Genomic DNA, 14,515 nt, shown 5'->3' with positions numbered 1-14,515 from the left:
TAAAAGCCTGGAAGAGCTTGGTTATAAAACTGACTAATTATATTTAAGTTGCCTTTTGAGTTGCTATAAATGTAACTGTGTTAAATAGGGTTATGATATTGTCTTATATTGATAGCAGGCCCGAATTGAATGTGTATCGTGACACTAAGATACCAGCAAATATCATATGGTTGTCCAAAGAATCGCTATAATATGTTATTGTGATAAAACTACTGTGATTTACACCCCTACTACTCTGCTGTAACACCTCCCATCACCGACTGACAGTGACTCAGGTCTTTGAGTTCATTTTGCTCACAACACAATAATGGTGACAGCAGGTCTGATCAGAGTCTCTGCAGCTCTGCTCTGGATTGTAGGTACTGTACATTAGAGGAGGAGCTGCTGCTTTAGCTTTACATGCTACTAATGATTTGATGCTGACCATAATGACTGTTGGTGGTCCTGGAACATGAGGTCACAGTTTTATTTTTTATTTCTTACCCTCACAGGTCTAATTGATGGGAGTGATGTCTCCCAGCATCCTCTGCTGTGGAGGCCCGAGGGTCAGTCGGCCACAATGAACTGCAGTCACACTAAGGATGCTACTTTTTTCCAGATGTACTGGTACAGACAGCTGCCAGGGGAGGGAATGAAGCAAATTGTTTTCACGACTCCAACTCCCCCATATAAATATGAAAGTGGCTTCAGTGAGGAGAAATTTCCAGCAACAAAGAGCAATGCTCTGACTGGATCTTTGACGGTGGAGAAGCTGCTGCCTGAGGACAGTGGAGTGTATTTTTGTGCTGTGAGTCAACACAGTGATACAGGTGACTGAGACAGCTGCACAAAAACTCATGTGAATAGAAGATAACAGTCTCTTTGATGGACTACAGAGGGAGCTCTAAACTAACACTGATATCTGTTACCAATTGCACATATAGATTTCTGTTAGCATTCAGGTAGGGCTGCAACTATTTTCATTGTCGATTCATCTGTTGAATGTTCTCTAGATTCATTGATTAGTTGTTTGGGCTAGAAATCATGTGTTTCCCAAAGCCCAAGATGACATCCTCAAATGTCTTGTTATGACCACAACTCAAAGATATTCAGTTTACTGTCACAGAGGAGTGAAGAAACTAGAAAATATTCACACTAAGTCTTTGTTATATAGTTACCTGTCACAAGGTGACAGTACAGTATGTCAGTGAATCACTTTTTTTTTACTTCTTTTTAATAAAAAATGAATCAAACTGATTATCAAAATAGACAACTAATCAGTTATCTTTTCAGTTCTACATTCAGTATTATTTGTAGTAATAGTGGCTCTGCAAAAGAGCATTTCAACGTGGAAAAAGAAATGTTCTTTGCAGGATCAATAATGTCACAATGACTGTAACTCCACATGTACTCTAACTGGACATGTTTCCAGAAATTTGTACAGTTTTGTGTTCTAATTATTTCCCTGTTGGTTTCACACCGTGCTTAATAATCATTTAATTGCATTTTAATTCCAAAAAACTTTCAAACCTATTCAGGAAAGGGAGAGTGCTGGAAGACCTCAATGTTGTTTAAGCATGAAAGTTCATAGAAACAGTAATGTACCTAGTAATTGCAATTTTATCCAAATCACAATATGGACTAGTGCAATATCCAAATCAGAGGGGCGCGATATTTGTTAAAGGCTAAATGTGTGTCAAACCACTCTGAATGAAGTATTGTGGTGCTGCAGAGATGTCCCGGCCTACAAATCCTATTCTAACAGACTACAGAAAACATCTTTGTTTGGTACAGATCCTTGCAAAAATCACACTGTAATCATTTTAATTTTTTAAGATTTAATATTAGTCAATGAAAATGAGAATAATGATACAAACATGACCATTCAATTCAATACCGTGAATCATATTGCAATCGCAATTAGATATTTTCCTCATATCGTGCAGCCCTAGTCAGGGCAAACTTAACATTCTCACAAAATAAAAAATAAATAAAAGTGCACTGCTTCCTTAATTAAAGCCAAACTTCTGCTCTACTTCTAACTAACAGACATACTCAAATGTACCGTTATGCCTGGATTTCAGGGTTCATTTCAGGTCTCTGTCATATTGTTTCCTGTCATAAGGGGGCAGTACAGTATGTCAGTGTGGTGTGGTGTGTAGTGTCAGTTCAAGAGGAGGACAATGCATTATCACACCACCCAGACTAAAACAAGTTGGATTTCCTGATGGGAGGGTTTACCCAGCAATATTCAGTAGAACTACAGTGATGAAAACACAGTACGCATAACAAGGTTCTAAAATTCAGTCTTTAAACACAACAAGATGATCATAGTCTTCTGCATAGCCCTCAATGTCATACTGGTTTCAGGTAAGTTCATGTACGTTTTCAAAACAATCTGTACAGGTTTATTATCTAATATTCTTGTTCTTTTACTTATATGAGGACTCACACTCATATACAAATGTGTGTTTTCTGTTGGTGCTTTTTCCACAGGTTCATCTCTCAGTGACAAAGTCCACCAGACTCCAGCTCATGTGTTCAACGAACCCAAAGAAACAGCCAAAATCCACTGCTCACACAGTATTGACAGCTACAACCGAATCCTCTGGTACAAGCAATCGAACAGACAACTGCAGTTCCTGGGATACATGGTAGCAACCAGTGAAGGAAACCCAGAGGCTGGACTGGGTGTGAAGATAGAAGGGGGTGCAAATAAAGACCAAAACTGCACATTAACAATTGAAGAACTCAGCCTGAACAGCAGTGTAGTGTACTTCTGTGCTGCTAGTTTACACAGTGCTGCATATCACTGCTCCTCAGTACAAAAACCTCCCTCACAGCTGTGTTCCTTCCTCAGTATATCATTACTCAGATCTGTATACTGAGCCAGTGGTGTGTAAAAGCTAGTTACCATGAGTTATATGCACAATGACACCACCCACCTAACAACTTGGGAGGGTTTACTCAAAGAGGAGGCTGGAAATACTCCGTTAGTACAACTGCTTCATTCATTGCGACAACAAATTGATGTTCCTATTCTGAAATTTTTCTTCAATATCACCAAACATTCAGAAAAACACGATAATCAAAATGATCATCATATTCCTTTGTATTACTTTTAAATCTATTCTGGTTTCAGGTAACGTACTCACGATTGTTTAAAAGAAATGTTCATTCAAGTTCTCAATTTGTAAAGATTTGCTTGTGTACAGCCAATGCCAGTCTCGTATACTGCTACTTCAGACGTGTTTATACTTTTAAAAATATTCTGTTTTTCAATTTACAAGTGTTAATACTCATGTTGTATTTGGGCTGATGCTTTGTTCATCCTTTTTCCACAGGTTCCTCTTTTAGTGACAACGTCCACCAGACTCCAGCAGACACGTTCAAGAAACCCAATGAAACTGCAACAGTTAACTGTTCACACAGTATTCCGAACTATGATCGGGTCCTCTGGTACAAGCAATCGAACAAAAAACTGCAGTTCCTGGGATACATGTATAAAACGAATGGGAACCCAGAGGCTGGACTGGGTGTAAAAATGGATGGGAATGCAGATAAAGACCAGACAAGCACATTAACAATAGAAGAACTCAGCCTGAACAGCAGTGCAGTGTACTTCTGTGCTGCTAGTTACACAGTGCTGCATATCACTGCTCCTCAGTACAAAAACCTCCTCGTCACACATTCTCTTATCTCTGTATTGCAGCTCCTCACAGCACCTCACACCTGTCTCTCTCCCTCTTATTAGGTGGCAGTATGTCTGGGTGTAGGGAGTCGATAGGGCTGGGATAATATGCCTTTGTCCCGACTCGATTCTTTGACGATATATAAGTGCCGATTCGATTTGTATTGCGAATTTCATGTAATGCGATTGTAGAAGTACTGTGGTTCGATAGTATGGAGTGTTGCGATTTTCTTTTCCTTTTTTAACAAAAGTTGAATAATACACTTCTAGAGACAATATATTCGGAGACATTTCCAAAAACTAATTGTTTCCTAAGAAGAATGCACATCGCATCGTCAGTCAGTCAGTCAGTCAGTCAGACATTTATTTCATTTGTAAAGCATTTTCTGTTTCGGGTCTGTTTAGCTGGAAACAGATATGATGTAGTTGCCTTCGACGGTACTGTATAAACAGAATATTTAGGTGAATCATAGGTGTAAAAAAAAAAAAAAAAAAAAGATTCTGGAGAAAAGAATCTATTTTAAAAAGCATAGCAAAAAGAAAAAATACATGATACGTGAATCGTTTTTTTCCCCACCCCTAGTCGACATGATGGTTAAGAATGTAAAGAGGAGGATCATCAACTATGACACCACCCACCTAATAACTTCATGTGGATCTGCTGACAGGAGGGTTTACTCAAAGAGAAGGTTGGAAAGACAATGATTCACAGCAACAAGATTGTGTGTGTATTGTTCAATATAACCAAACACTTGGAAAACAAAATGATCATCTTATTCCTCAGCATTACTTTTAACACAATTCTGATTTCAGGTAACATTTTTTTTTAAGTTTTCAACAAAATCCGTTTACACAACTCCAACACTGCTGCAATGTCAGCTGTCTTACTGGATTTTTTTAATGTCTTACGTTAGTCGGTTCATTCAATTCACCAGGGTTTATGCTCATGTTGTATTTTATCTGAAGCTTTGTTGATGCTTTTTCCACAGGTTCCTCTCCCAGTGACAAAGTCCACCAGACTCCAGCTCACGTGTTCAACAAACCCAAAGAAACAGCCAAAATCCACTGCTCACACAGTATTGACAGCTACAACCGAATCCTCGGGTACAAGCAATCAAACAGACAACTCCAGCTCCTGGGATACATGGTAGCAACCAGTGAAGGAAACCCAGAGGCTGGACTGGGTGTGAAGATAGAAGGGGGTGCAAATAAAGACCAAAACTGCACATTAACAATTGAAGAACTCAGCCTGAACAGCAGTGCAGTGTACTTCTGTGCTGCTAGTTACACAGTGCTGCATATCACTGCTCCTCAGTACAAAAACCTCCCTCACAGCTGTGTTCCTTCCTCAGTACTCATTACTCAGATCTGTATACTGAGCCAGTGGTGTGTAAAAGCTAGTTACCATGAGTTATATGCACAATGACACCACCCACCTAAAGACTTGGGAGGGTTTACTCAAAGAGGAGGCTGGAAATACTCAGTTAGTACAACTGCTTCATTCATTGCGACAACAAATTGATGTTCCTATTTTGATCTAGTTTTTCCAAAACCACCTAACACTCAGAAAAACACACAATGATCATCACATTCCTTTGTATTACTTGTACCTCTATTCTGGTTTCAGGTAACGTACTCACAATAGTTTGAAGAGATTTTAATTCAAGTTCTCATTTTGTAAAGATTTTCTTGTGTACAGCCAGTCTCGTATACTGCTACTGTTTCAGAAGTGGTTTGCATTATTTTACATTTAAAATTAGTCTGGTTTTTAATTCAGCCGTGTTTATGCTCATGTTCTATTTTGTCTGATGCATCCTTTTTCCACAGGTTCATCTCTCAGTGACAACGTCCACCAGACTCCAGCTGATGTGTTCAACAAACCCGATGAAATGTTAGAAATCACTGTACACACAGTATTCAGAACTACAACCAAATCCTCTGGTACAAGCAATCAAACAGACAACTGCAGCTCCTGGGATACATGTTAGCAACCAGTGGAAACCCAGAGGCTGGCCTGGGTGTGAAGATAGAAGGGAGTGCAGATAAAGACCAAAACTGCACATTAACAACTGAAAAACTCAGCCTGAACAGCAGTGCAGTGTACTTCTGTGCTGCTAGGTTACACAGTGCTACATATCACTGCTCCTCAGTACAAAAACCTCATCATCTCGCTCATATTTTATCTCTGTATTAAAGCTCACAGTGCCTCCGTGCACCTGGAATAAGCCAGTCTAACCAATGTTGGTCTCTCTTCTGATTAAGATCCGAAATTAGAATGGGAGGTCTTTCTGTAGAGCGATGCCTTTAACCTCCCACCTCCCATTATAAAAAGCAGCCTCAGACATTCATCAGGTCTGCTGTGGCGGCATCTCATGTTAACAGGATCACTATTATGACTCAAGTTCTCATTACATTTGTAGTCTCGTCTCTGTGGCTTCAAGGTACAAGGCTAAAAATGAATATTTTTGTAAAGTGAAAGAGATAGCTTTATTGTTATCCAGTGTATTTACTAACATGAAAACAGGCTGATGTAGATCTATACATGCAGTCTCAAATTCTGACTATAAATCAGGGCTAACAAAGATTCAGTAATAGTAGACTTAAAAATGATTTGAATTTTTTTGTCTACATGAGAATCCAGCATAGGAAAAAATTGACCTAATAGTTAAAATATTAGGATTTTACACCCTGTAGATTAATAATAACTTTTCAAAATTAACTAAAAGGAAAACTACTTATATTTAATGTTGTATTTTCTCCACACAGGTCAGTGCCAGGATGTGACCCAACACCCTGAAATCAGTTGGCGTTATGTTTCCCAATCTGCAGAGATGAACTGCAGCCACAACAAAGATATTTCTCATACCCAGATGTACTGGTTTAGACAGCGTCCAGGGGAGACCATGACCCTCGTTGTCTACACAGTTGTTGGTGGACAGCCAGACTACGGGGGGGTTCCTCAAACCAAATATTCAGCCATCAAAGAAAACACTGAGAGCGGAGCTCTTACTGTCAAAGACTTGCAGCTTGAGGACAGCGCTGTGTACTTCTGTGCCGTCAGTAAACACAGTGATGTGACAAGTATGAGCAGCTGAACAATAACTGGTTGCCAACACATTTGGTGAGTGGATTAGGAACCAAATGTTTGCTTTTATATCGTTCCAGCAGACGGCGCTGGAGTTCCAGAAATACTCTTCAGTTTAACACATGAAGCACTAAGAAATATGATGTAGCTGGTTACAGAGGAGGGCATTAATAAAAGAGTCTAGTGAACTGTTGTTTGAGTCAAGCACTTAGAGCCATTCAGTGTTTTGTGTTCATTCAGGCAGACAGGAGGACAACATGCCAACATTATTCCTTTTCTCTTGGCTTATTGGTAATCATTTTTTTAATTCAGGAATACCACTTGATCTGAAGTTTCTATGTGGTTCATTCATTTTCTTTCTAGGTGTTTGTCTGGGTGTTGAAGTCTACCAAACTCCTCCAGAACTTCTCAGAAGACCTGGAGACAAAGTCGAGCTGGTCTGCAGCCATGAAAGGACCGACTACACAGTCATGCAGTGGTACCAGAAATCCGCTGGAGACAGAGCTCTGAAACGCATTGGACATGTGTATTACAGCAACATAGAGCATGAGAAGTCTTTCGAAGAGCATTTTAACATCACTGGAGATATGAGTGGAGACAGAGCAAAGAACGGCTCTCTGGTTATATACAACCTGAAGGCCCCTGAGCACAGTGCGGTGTACTACTGTGCAGCTAGCTATGCACACTGACTGAACATCCCCTCTCCCTTAGACAAAATCTCTCAACCAACTTTGTATGTATGGTTTTGAATAAGAACCCCTCCCAGCCAGCTGCTCTTGATTCGCTGCCATCGTCTGTCAGACGTTATACAGTGATGCCGTTTCATCTTCACTTCCTTTTCCGTTTCAGTAGACGCCTCATTTGGATCTCCATCGCTCACAGGACCCAGGTTGATATTATTGTCAGCGACTTACACCTCTAAAACTCTATGATACATACTTCGGAAAAGTAATCTAAAAAGGTGTTTGAGTAACGTATTCAACGTATTTGAGCAAGTCAAAATGATCCGTTTTCTTTTTTTCTGTTGCCTAGCAGGTAATCACTTAAATACAATTAGATCCTACTGTATGAACGTGGAAATGGCTTCATTTTAAATGTATAATCTATCACAATAAATAGGTTCTTTATTTTCTCTGCCTAGATGTCCGTCAGTCTCCCTCTGATCTCATCACCAAATCTGGAGACAAAGTGCAGATATTCTGCAGCCATGATAAAACTGACTACAGGGTGATGCTCTGGTACCAGCGCTCACCTGGAGACACGGCTATGAAACTCATTGGATATTTGAATTTTAAAGATGACACAAAGGAAGAGCCATATAAAGAGCATTTTAATATCTCTGGAGATTTGGGGGTTAATACAGTAAAAAATGCCTCTCTAATCATCCAAGTGGTTGGACCTGAGCAGGGTGCAGTGTACTACTGTGCAGCTAGCAAAGCACGCTGACAAATATCCCCTCTGAACCTAACAAAAACTCCACACAATTCTTTATCATCAGTGGTTTTGAATAAGACAAGCTCCCAGACACCTGCTACTGTGGTTGTATTTTGGTTTGATGCAATCAGACTGACATTAACTAATGTGACACTGTTTATATCTTATCTCTTCAGTCTAATTCAACAAGGCACGTTATTTAAGCACAATTGATATATTCCACTAGTAGAACACAAACACTCTACTTTATTTATATGAAAATACATCAAGGTGCATGCGGGCATAAAATACTGTATTTCATAATCCTATAGGGGCTGTGCTTTCTAAATAACCATAATCTGTTAAACACTAGGGGTGTAAATCATACGTTTTCTCACAGAAATTATATTGATTCTTCTTCAACGATATTTACTGATATCACAAAGTCTGCCACGATATGATTTGATTTAATTCAGGGGCCTGCGACCGATACGAGACGATACCATAAGCCCATTTAACACAATCAGTTACATTTATATAGGTATATTTACAAAAAGCAACTAAAATATGATTTGACTATTTCATTACTAAGCTCTTCCAGAAATTTAAATTAAAAGACAAACTTCTCTTTCTAATAAAAAGAATAAATATAAAGTGGGAATTTCAAAATAAAGGTGCGTCTTAAAGATAACGATCTGTATCGATATTTTCACTTTGTATCGATAATATTGGATCGTTGAGGATTGAATCCATATATTGATCTAGATCTATGTATCGTTACGCCCCCATTAAAAACACACGGATGCAGATACTCAGCCCAAGTTTATTCTGATCCATCTCATTGTTGGTTTTGTAGCTTATCAATAAATCGGTTTTACATTACAGTGTGAAGATTAGAACAGTGTTGATGCAGTGCCACAATTCACAGAAATATTAAACATGATTCTGAACTCGGGGGGGAAACTCCTCCCAGCCAGCTGCATTTACTTTTTGAGGTTTTCATCTTTGCCAACATGTGTACAGTGACCATGTTTCTGCATCACTTCCCTTTCCTCTTTAAACCTCAGTCTTTTCAGCAGAGCCATAAGTTGAGACTAGATATTGTCTTACATTTAATTCTTAATAACATAATATTGCATAAGTGTTGTCTTTTCCTTGTTTTAAAGGATGCATTACAGTAAAGTGATGTCATTTTCTGAACTTACCAGACTGTTGTAACTGTTCTATTATTTGCCTTTATCCACTTAGTCATTATATCCACATTGCTGATGATTATTTATCAAAAATCTCACTGTGTAAATATTTTGTGAAAGCACCAATAATCAACACTACAATATCGTTGCAGTATCGATATTGAGGTATTTGGTCAAAAATATCGTGATATTTGATTTTCTCCATATCGCCCAGCCCTAGTACATTTATTTATTTATTTATTTCAGGGACAGTGCATATTAACAAACATTTCTGTCAATATGCCAGAGTTAGCCAGAAGGCTATTTTTCATCTGCAGTCCCTTGACAGATGGTAAAAGTCACCCTAAAAGAAAGTAAAATTACATATTTACATAACAATGTAACAATTAAAATACATTTAGTAAAGAGTACTATTAAGCTAAAATGTACAATAGAAAACATAGCAGACCAACAATCAGACAAACATCAAACAAAGACTAATAAAGTGTTTTTAAAACCAAAGATACATTTTTACGTGTAAGTAAGTATTAGCCTCACGCTAATTTATCAAGACTAGGCCTACCGGCTAAACTAACGCTAACTTCATGGCAACCTCTACACCTGGCGAGTCCCCACTCCCCCTCAGGATTTCCTCGTTGTTCAATAATACAAACAAAGAAATTGCTGACCTCAGGGAAGATGTTCGTCGGCTTTCCGAGGACTTAAAAACCAAAGATGCTTTGTTAACCGCCTGCTTGGACGTGGCTCATAATCAGTCGCTCCGGATCTCATCTCTCTCGGCGGCCTTCCAGGATACCGCGCCATGGGACTCAGCTGCCTGCCCACGCCCATCGTCCTGCTCGACACCGGTTATCAAGCCACCCTGGACTGAGGTGGTTTGCGGCCAAAAGAGAGCCTCGGGTAGGGCTCCATCGCCTCCTGTCCTCAGCCTCTCCAACGCTTCAATGCTTTGTCGGAGTCGGAGCCGGTGGTGGCCAGTGCGGCTCACCGGGCTCGCCCCGCTTCAAAGCAGACTGACCAGCCGTCGTCACGGAAGACGATTGCTACCGCGCGGCGAAAGCTTCTGAGGGATGCGGTAGTCAGACGGTCCGGTGGCCTACACTGCCTGGATCGGCCAAATGACAACGTTCCTCAAAAACAATCTCCACAACCGAACGGTAAGCAATCTTCCTCTTCTTTTCCCTGCCCATCTGAAACCGACACTGACTGTTTTGCTCCCGTCACCGGCTACCCACACCCCCCCACTCCTCGTCCGCTCTTCCCCCTAACCACAGTAATTATTGGGGACTCCATCACTAGAGACCTACGGTTTCATAATGCTGTCACACACTGTTTTCCCGGAGCCAAAGTTGCAGACATCCTGGCTAAAGTTATGGACCTGATACCCTCATTTCCGACCTCTATCAAACGCATCGTGGTCCATTGTGGACATAACGACATGTCCACTCGGATTCAGGAGTGTGAGCGCACAAGGCGAGACTTTACCACTCTCATTGAGGCTTTAAAAAGCACTGGGAAGTCGGTTTTTATTTCGGGCCCACTTCCATCTCTAGGTCGCGGATCATGCCTCTTTAGTAGACTACTCTCCCTTAACACCTGGCTCCAGCTCACATGCAGCATTCACAAGATAGGTTTTATTGACAACTTCAATCTGTTTTGGGAACGTGGCTCCCTGTTCAGCAGGGATGGGATTCATCCCAATACACGCGGAAGCCAGATGCTACGTGGAAATTTGCACCACGCCCTGCATACCCAGACCTCTGATTGACTGTTTACATCCCGTAAACACTCCCACAAGCACACTGACCAGACACACTCTCCCAAAGTCAATAATCAGAGATACTGCGCTACACGCCCCTCTGTGCTCCCTTCAGAGCAATCACCCATTCATAATCCCATAACCACCGTGTCTGTCCCCCGACTGAGACCGTTTAAACCAAACGCTAACAAAAGAGGTGCTATACTAAACAACCTAATTGGAATTAAAACAACCACTGCAACGATAGAACAGAATAGGAAAATCAAATGTGGACTATTAAATATTAGATCTCTGTCATCGAAAGCATTATTGGTAAACGAATTGATATCAGATAACCACATTGATTTATTCTGCCTCACCGAAACCTGGCTGGACGAATATGTTAGTTTAAACGAAGCCACTCCTCCCAGTCATAATAATACCCAAATTCCACGAGGCTCAGGCCGAGGAGGGGGAGTTGCAGCCATATTTGACTCGAGCCTGTTAATTAATCCTAAACCTAAACTAAATTATAACTCGTTTGAAAGCCTTGTTCTTAATCTTCAACACCCAACATGGAAAACAGTACAGCCTATTATATTTGTTGTTGTTTACCGAGCACCAGGTCCATATTCTGAGTTTTTATCTGAATTCTCAGAGTTTTTATCATGCGTAGTCCTTCAATCAGACAAAGTACTTATTGTAGGTGATTTTAATATCCATGTGGACGTTGACAGCAATAGCCTTAGTACTGCTTTCAATTCACTACTAGATTCTATTGGTTTCAGTCAGAGGGTGCATAAGGCCACGCACTGTTTTAACCACACCCTCGACCTTGTGCTAGAATATGGCATCAAAATTGACGATTTAATAGTATTTCCGCAGAATCCTTTATTATCAGACCATTTTTTAATAACTTTCAAATTCCTACTACCAGACTATACGAAATTAAATAAAAGTTTCTACACTAGATGCTTATCTGACAGCGCTATAGCTAAATTTAAGGAAGATATTCCAACAGCACTTAACTCAATGTCATGCCTTAATATAACAGAGGACCGTTATGTTAACCCTAGTCCCTCCCAACTTGATAACTTTGTAGACGCTGCTACGGCCTGCCTACGGACTACTTTAGACTTGGTTGCTCCTATCAAAAAGATGATGATGAAGGAAAGGAAACTAGCACCTTGGTATAACTCCCAAACTCGCAAATTAAAACAAATCTCACGAAAACTTGAAAGTAAATGGCGTTCCACTAAACTGGAAGAATCTCGTGTGGATTGGCAAGATAGTCTAAAAAATTATAGGAGGGCCCTCAGAAATGCCAGATCAGACTATTACTCAATACTAATAGAAGAAAATAAGAACAACCCAAGGTTTCTTTTCAGCACTGTAGCCAGGCTGACAAAGAGTCATAGCTCTGTTGAGCCATCTATTCCTATAGCTCTGAGCAGTGATGACTTCATGACCTTTTTTAATGATAAAATTATAACAATTAGAGAAAAAATTCATCACCTTCTGCCCACAGCTTCTAACGGCTCACCATTGGGCGCAGGAGGGCTAGAGAGAACGATAAGACCTGATACTTATTTAGACGGCTTTTATCCTTTAGACCTCCAACAATTAATGTTAAGGGTCTCTTCAGCTAAGCCAACTACCTGTCTCTTAGACCCCATTCCATCGAGGCTACTTAAAGAAGCACTACCCGTGGTCAATACCACATTACTAGATACGATCAATATGTCCTTATTAACGGGTCACGTACCGCAGTCTTTTAAAGTAGCTGTGATAAAACCTATTCTGAAAAAACCCACCCTCGACCCTGAGGTCTTAGCCAACTATAGACCTATATCTAACCTCCCGTTTCTCTCCAAAATCCTTGAGAAGGTAGTCGCTAATCAATTGTGTGACTTTCTGCATAGAAATAGTCTATTTGAAGACTTTCAGTCAGGATTTAGAAAGCATCATAGCACAGAGACGGCACTGGTGAAAATCACTAACGACCTTCTAACTGCTGCTGACAAAGGACTTGTCTCCGTACTTGTCTTTTTAGATCTTAGTGCTGCATTCGACACTATTGACCATACCATCCTCTTACAGAGACTGGAACATTTAGTTGGCATTAAAGGAATCGCACTAAGCTGGTTTAAGTCCTATTTTTCTGAGCGATCCCAATTTGTTAATATTAACGATAAACCATCCAAATACGCTAAAGTTAGCCATGGCGTTCCTCAAGGCTCAGTGCTTGGACCAATTCTATTCTCTTTATATATGCTTCCTCTAGGCAATATTATTAGGAAACACTCAATTAACTTTCACTGTTACGCAGACGACACCCAATTATATCTGTCAATCAAGCCAGACGAAAGCGGTCAGTTAGCTAAACTTCAAGCGTGCATTAAAGATATAAAATCCTGGATGACCCACAATTTTCTGATGTTAAACTCAAACAAAACGGAAGTTATTGTGCTGGGACCCAAGCACCACCGAACTTCATTATCTAAATATATAGCTACCCTAGATGGTATTGCCCTGGCCTCCAGCACTACTGTCAGAAATCTAGGAATCATTTTTGACCAGGATCTATCCTTTAACGCCCACTTAAAACAAACCTCAAGAACAGCCTTTTTCCATCTTCGTAACGTTGCCAAAATCAGGAACATCCTGTCTCAAAACGATGCTGAAAAACTAGTCCATGCATTCGTAACTTCCCGGCTGGACTACTGTAATTCTTTACTATCAGGCTGCTCAAATAAGTCCCTCCAGCTGATCCAGAATGCTGCAGCACGTGTTCTGACAAGAACTAACAAAAGAGATCACATTTCTCCTGTATTAGCTTCTCTGCATTGGCTTCCTGTAAAATCCAGGATTGAATTTAAAATCCTTCTCCTGACCTACAAAGCACTAAATGGTCAAGCACCATCATACATAGAAGAGCTCTTAGTACCTTATTGTCCCACTAGAGCACTGCGCTCCCAGAACTCAGAGCTACTTGTGGTTCCTAGAGTCTCTAAAAGTAGAATGGGAGCCAGAGCCTTCAGCTACCAGGCTCCTCTCCTGTGGAACCAGCTCCCAACTTGGGTTCGGGGGGCTGACACCGTCGCCACATTTAAGAATAAACTGAAAACCATCATCTTTGATAAAGCTTATAGTTAGGGAGTGAGGAGTTGCAGCATAGTAGAGTAGAGGGAGGCAGGAAGTACAAGCCCGTTCCGGCAGGGGAGAGTACGAGCCCGGTCCAGGGCCCCTCTCTTTAGCCTGCCTCTCTTAGTTATGCTATTATAACTCTAGACTGCTGTGGGAAGCTCCTTCCAAGGACACAATGAGCCGCTCCCTCTTCTCTCTTTTCACTTGTCTCCTTTTGTGTGCATCTTAGTCCCAGAAATGCCTGTTACTAACCTAGCTCTGGGGAGTTT

General features: G+C 40.6%; 4 gene segments (V, D, J or C); all 4 read left to right on the top strand.

Annotated features, from left to right (window-relative positions):
- The first annotated feature begins 272 nt into the window (after positions 1–272).
- Positions 273–14,515, top strand: part of LOC116057309 — a 79,185-nt gene continuing 64,942 nt past the window's right edge. Inside the window, 2 exon segments of the V gene segment in view lie at positions 273–355; positions 492–809. Coding sequence covers positions 560–809 — 250 coding nt within the window.
- LOC116057303 lies at positions 2,028–2,931 on the top strand. The segment is given in 2 exon segments: positions 2,028–2,349; positions 2,476–2,931. Coding segments are annotated over 2 exon segments (438 nt in total).
- On the top strand, positions 2,937–3,910 carry LOC118493730. The segment is given in 2 exon segments: positions 2,937–3,121; positions 3,324–3,910. Coding segments are annotated over 2 exon segments (459 nt in total).
- Positions 5,113–6,826, top strand: LOC116057312. The segment is given in 3 exon segments: positions 5,113–5,297; positions 5,498–6,111; positions 6,437–6,826. Coding segments are annotated over 2 exon segments (378 nt in total).

The sequence above is a fragment of the Sander lucioperca genome, chromosome 18, assembly GCF_008315115.2.
Source record: "Sander lucioperca isolate FBNREF2018 chromosome 18, SLUC_FBN_1.2, whole genome shotgun sequence".
NCBI classification, from domain to species: domain Eukaryota; kingdom Metazoa; phylum Chordata; class Actinopteri; order Perciformes; family Percidae; genus Sander; species Sander lucioperca.
This window is presented reverse-complemented; position numbering and strand designations above follow the sequence as displayed.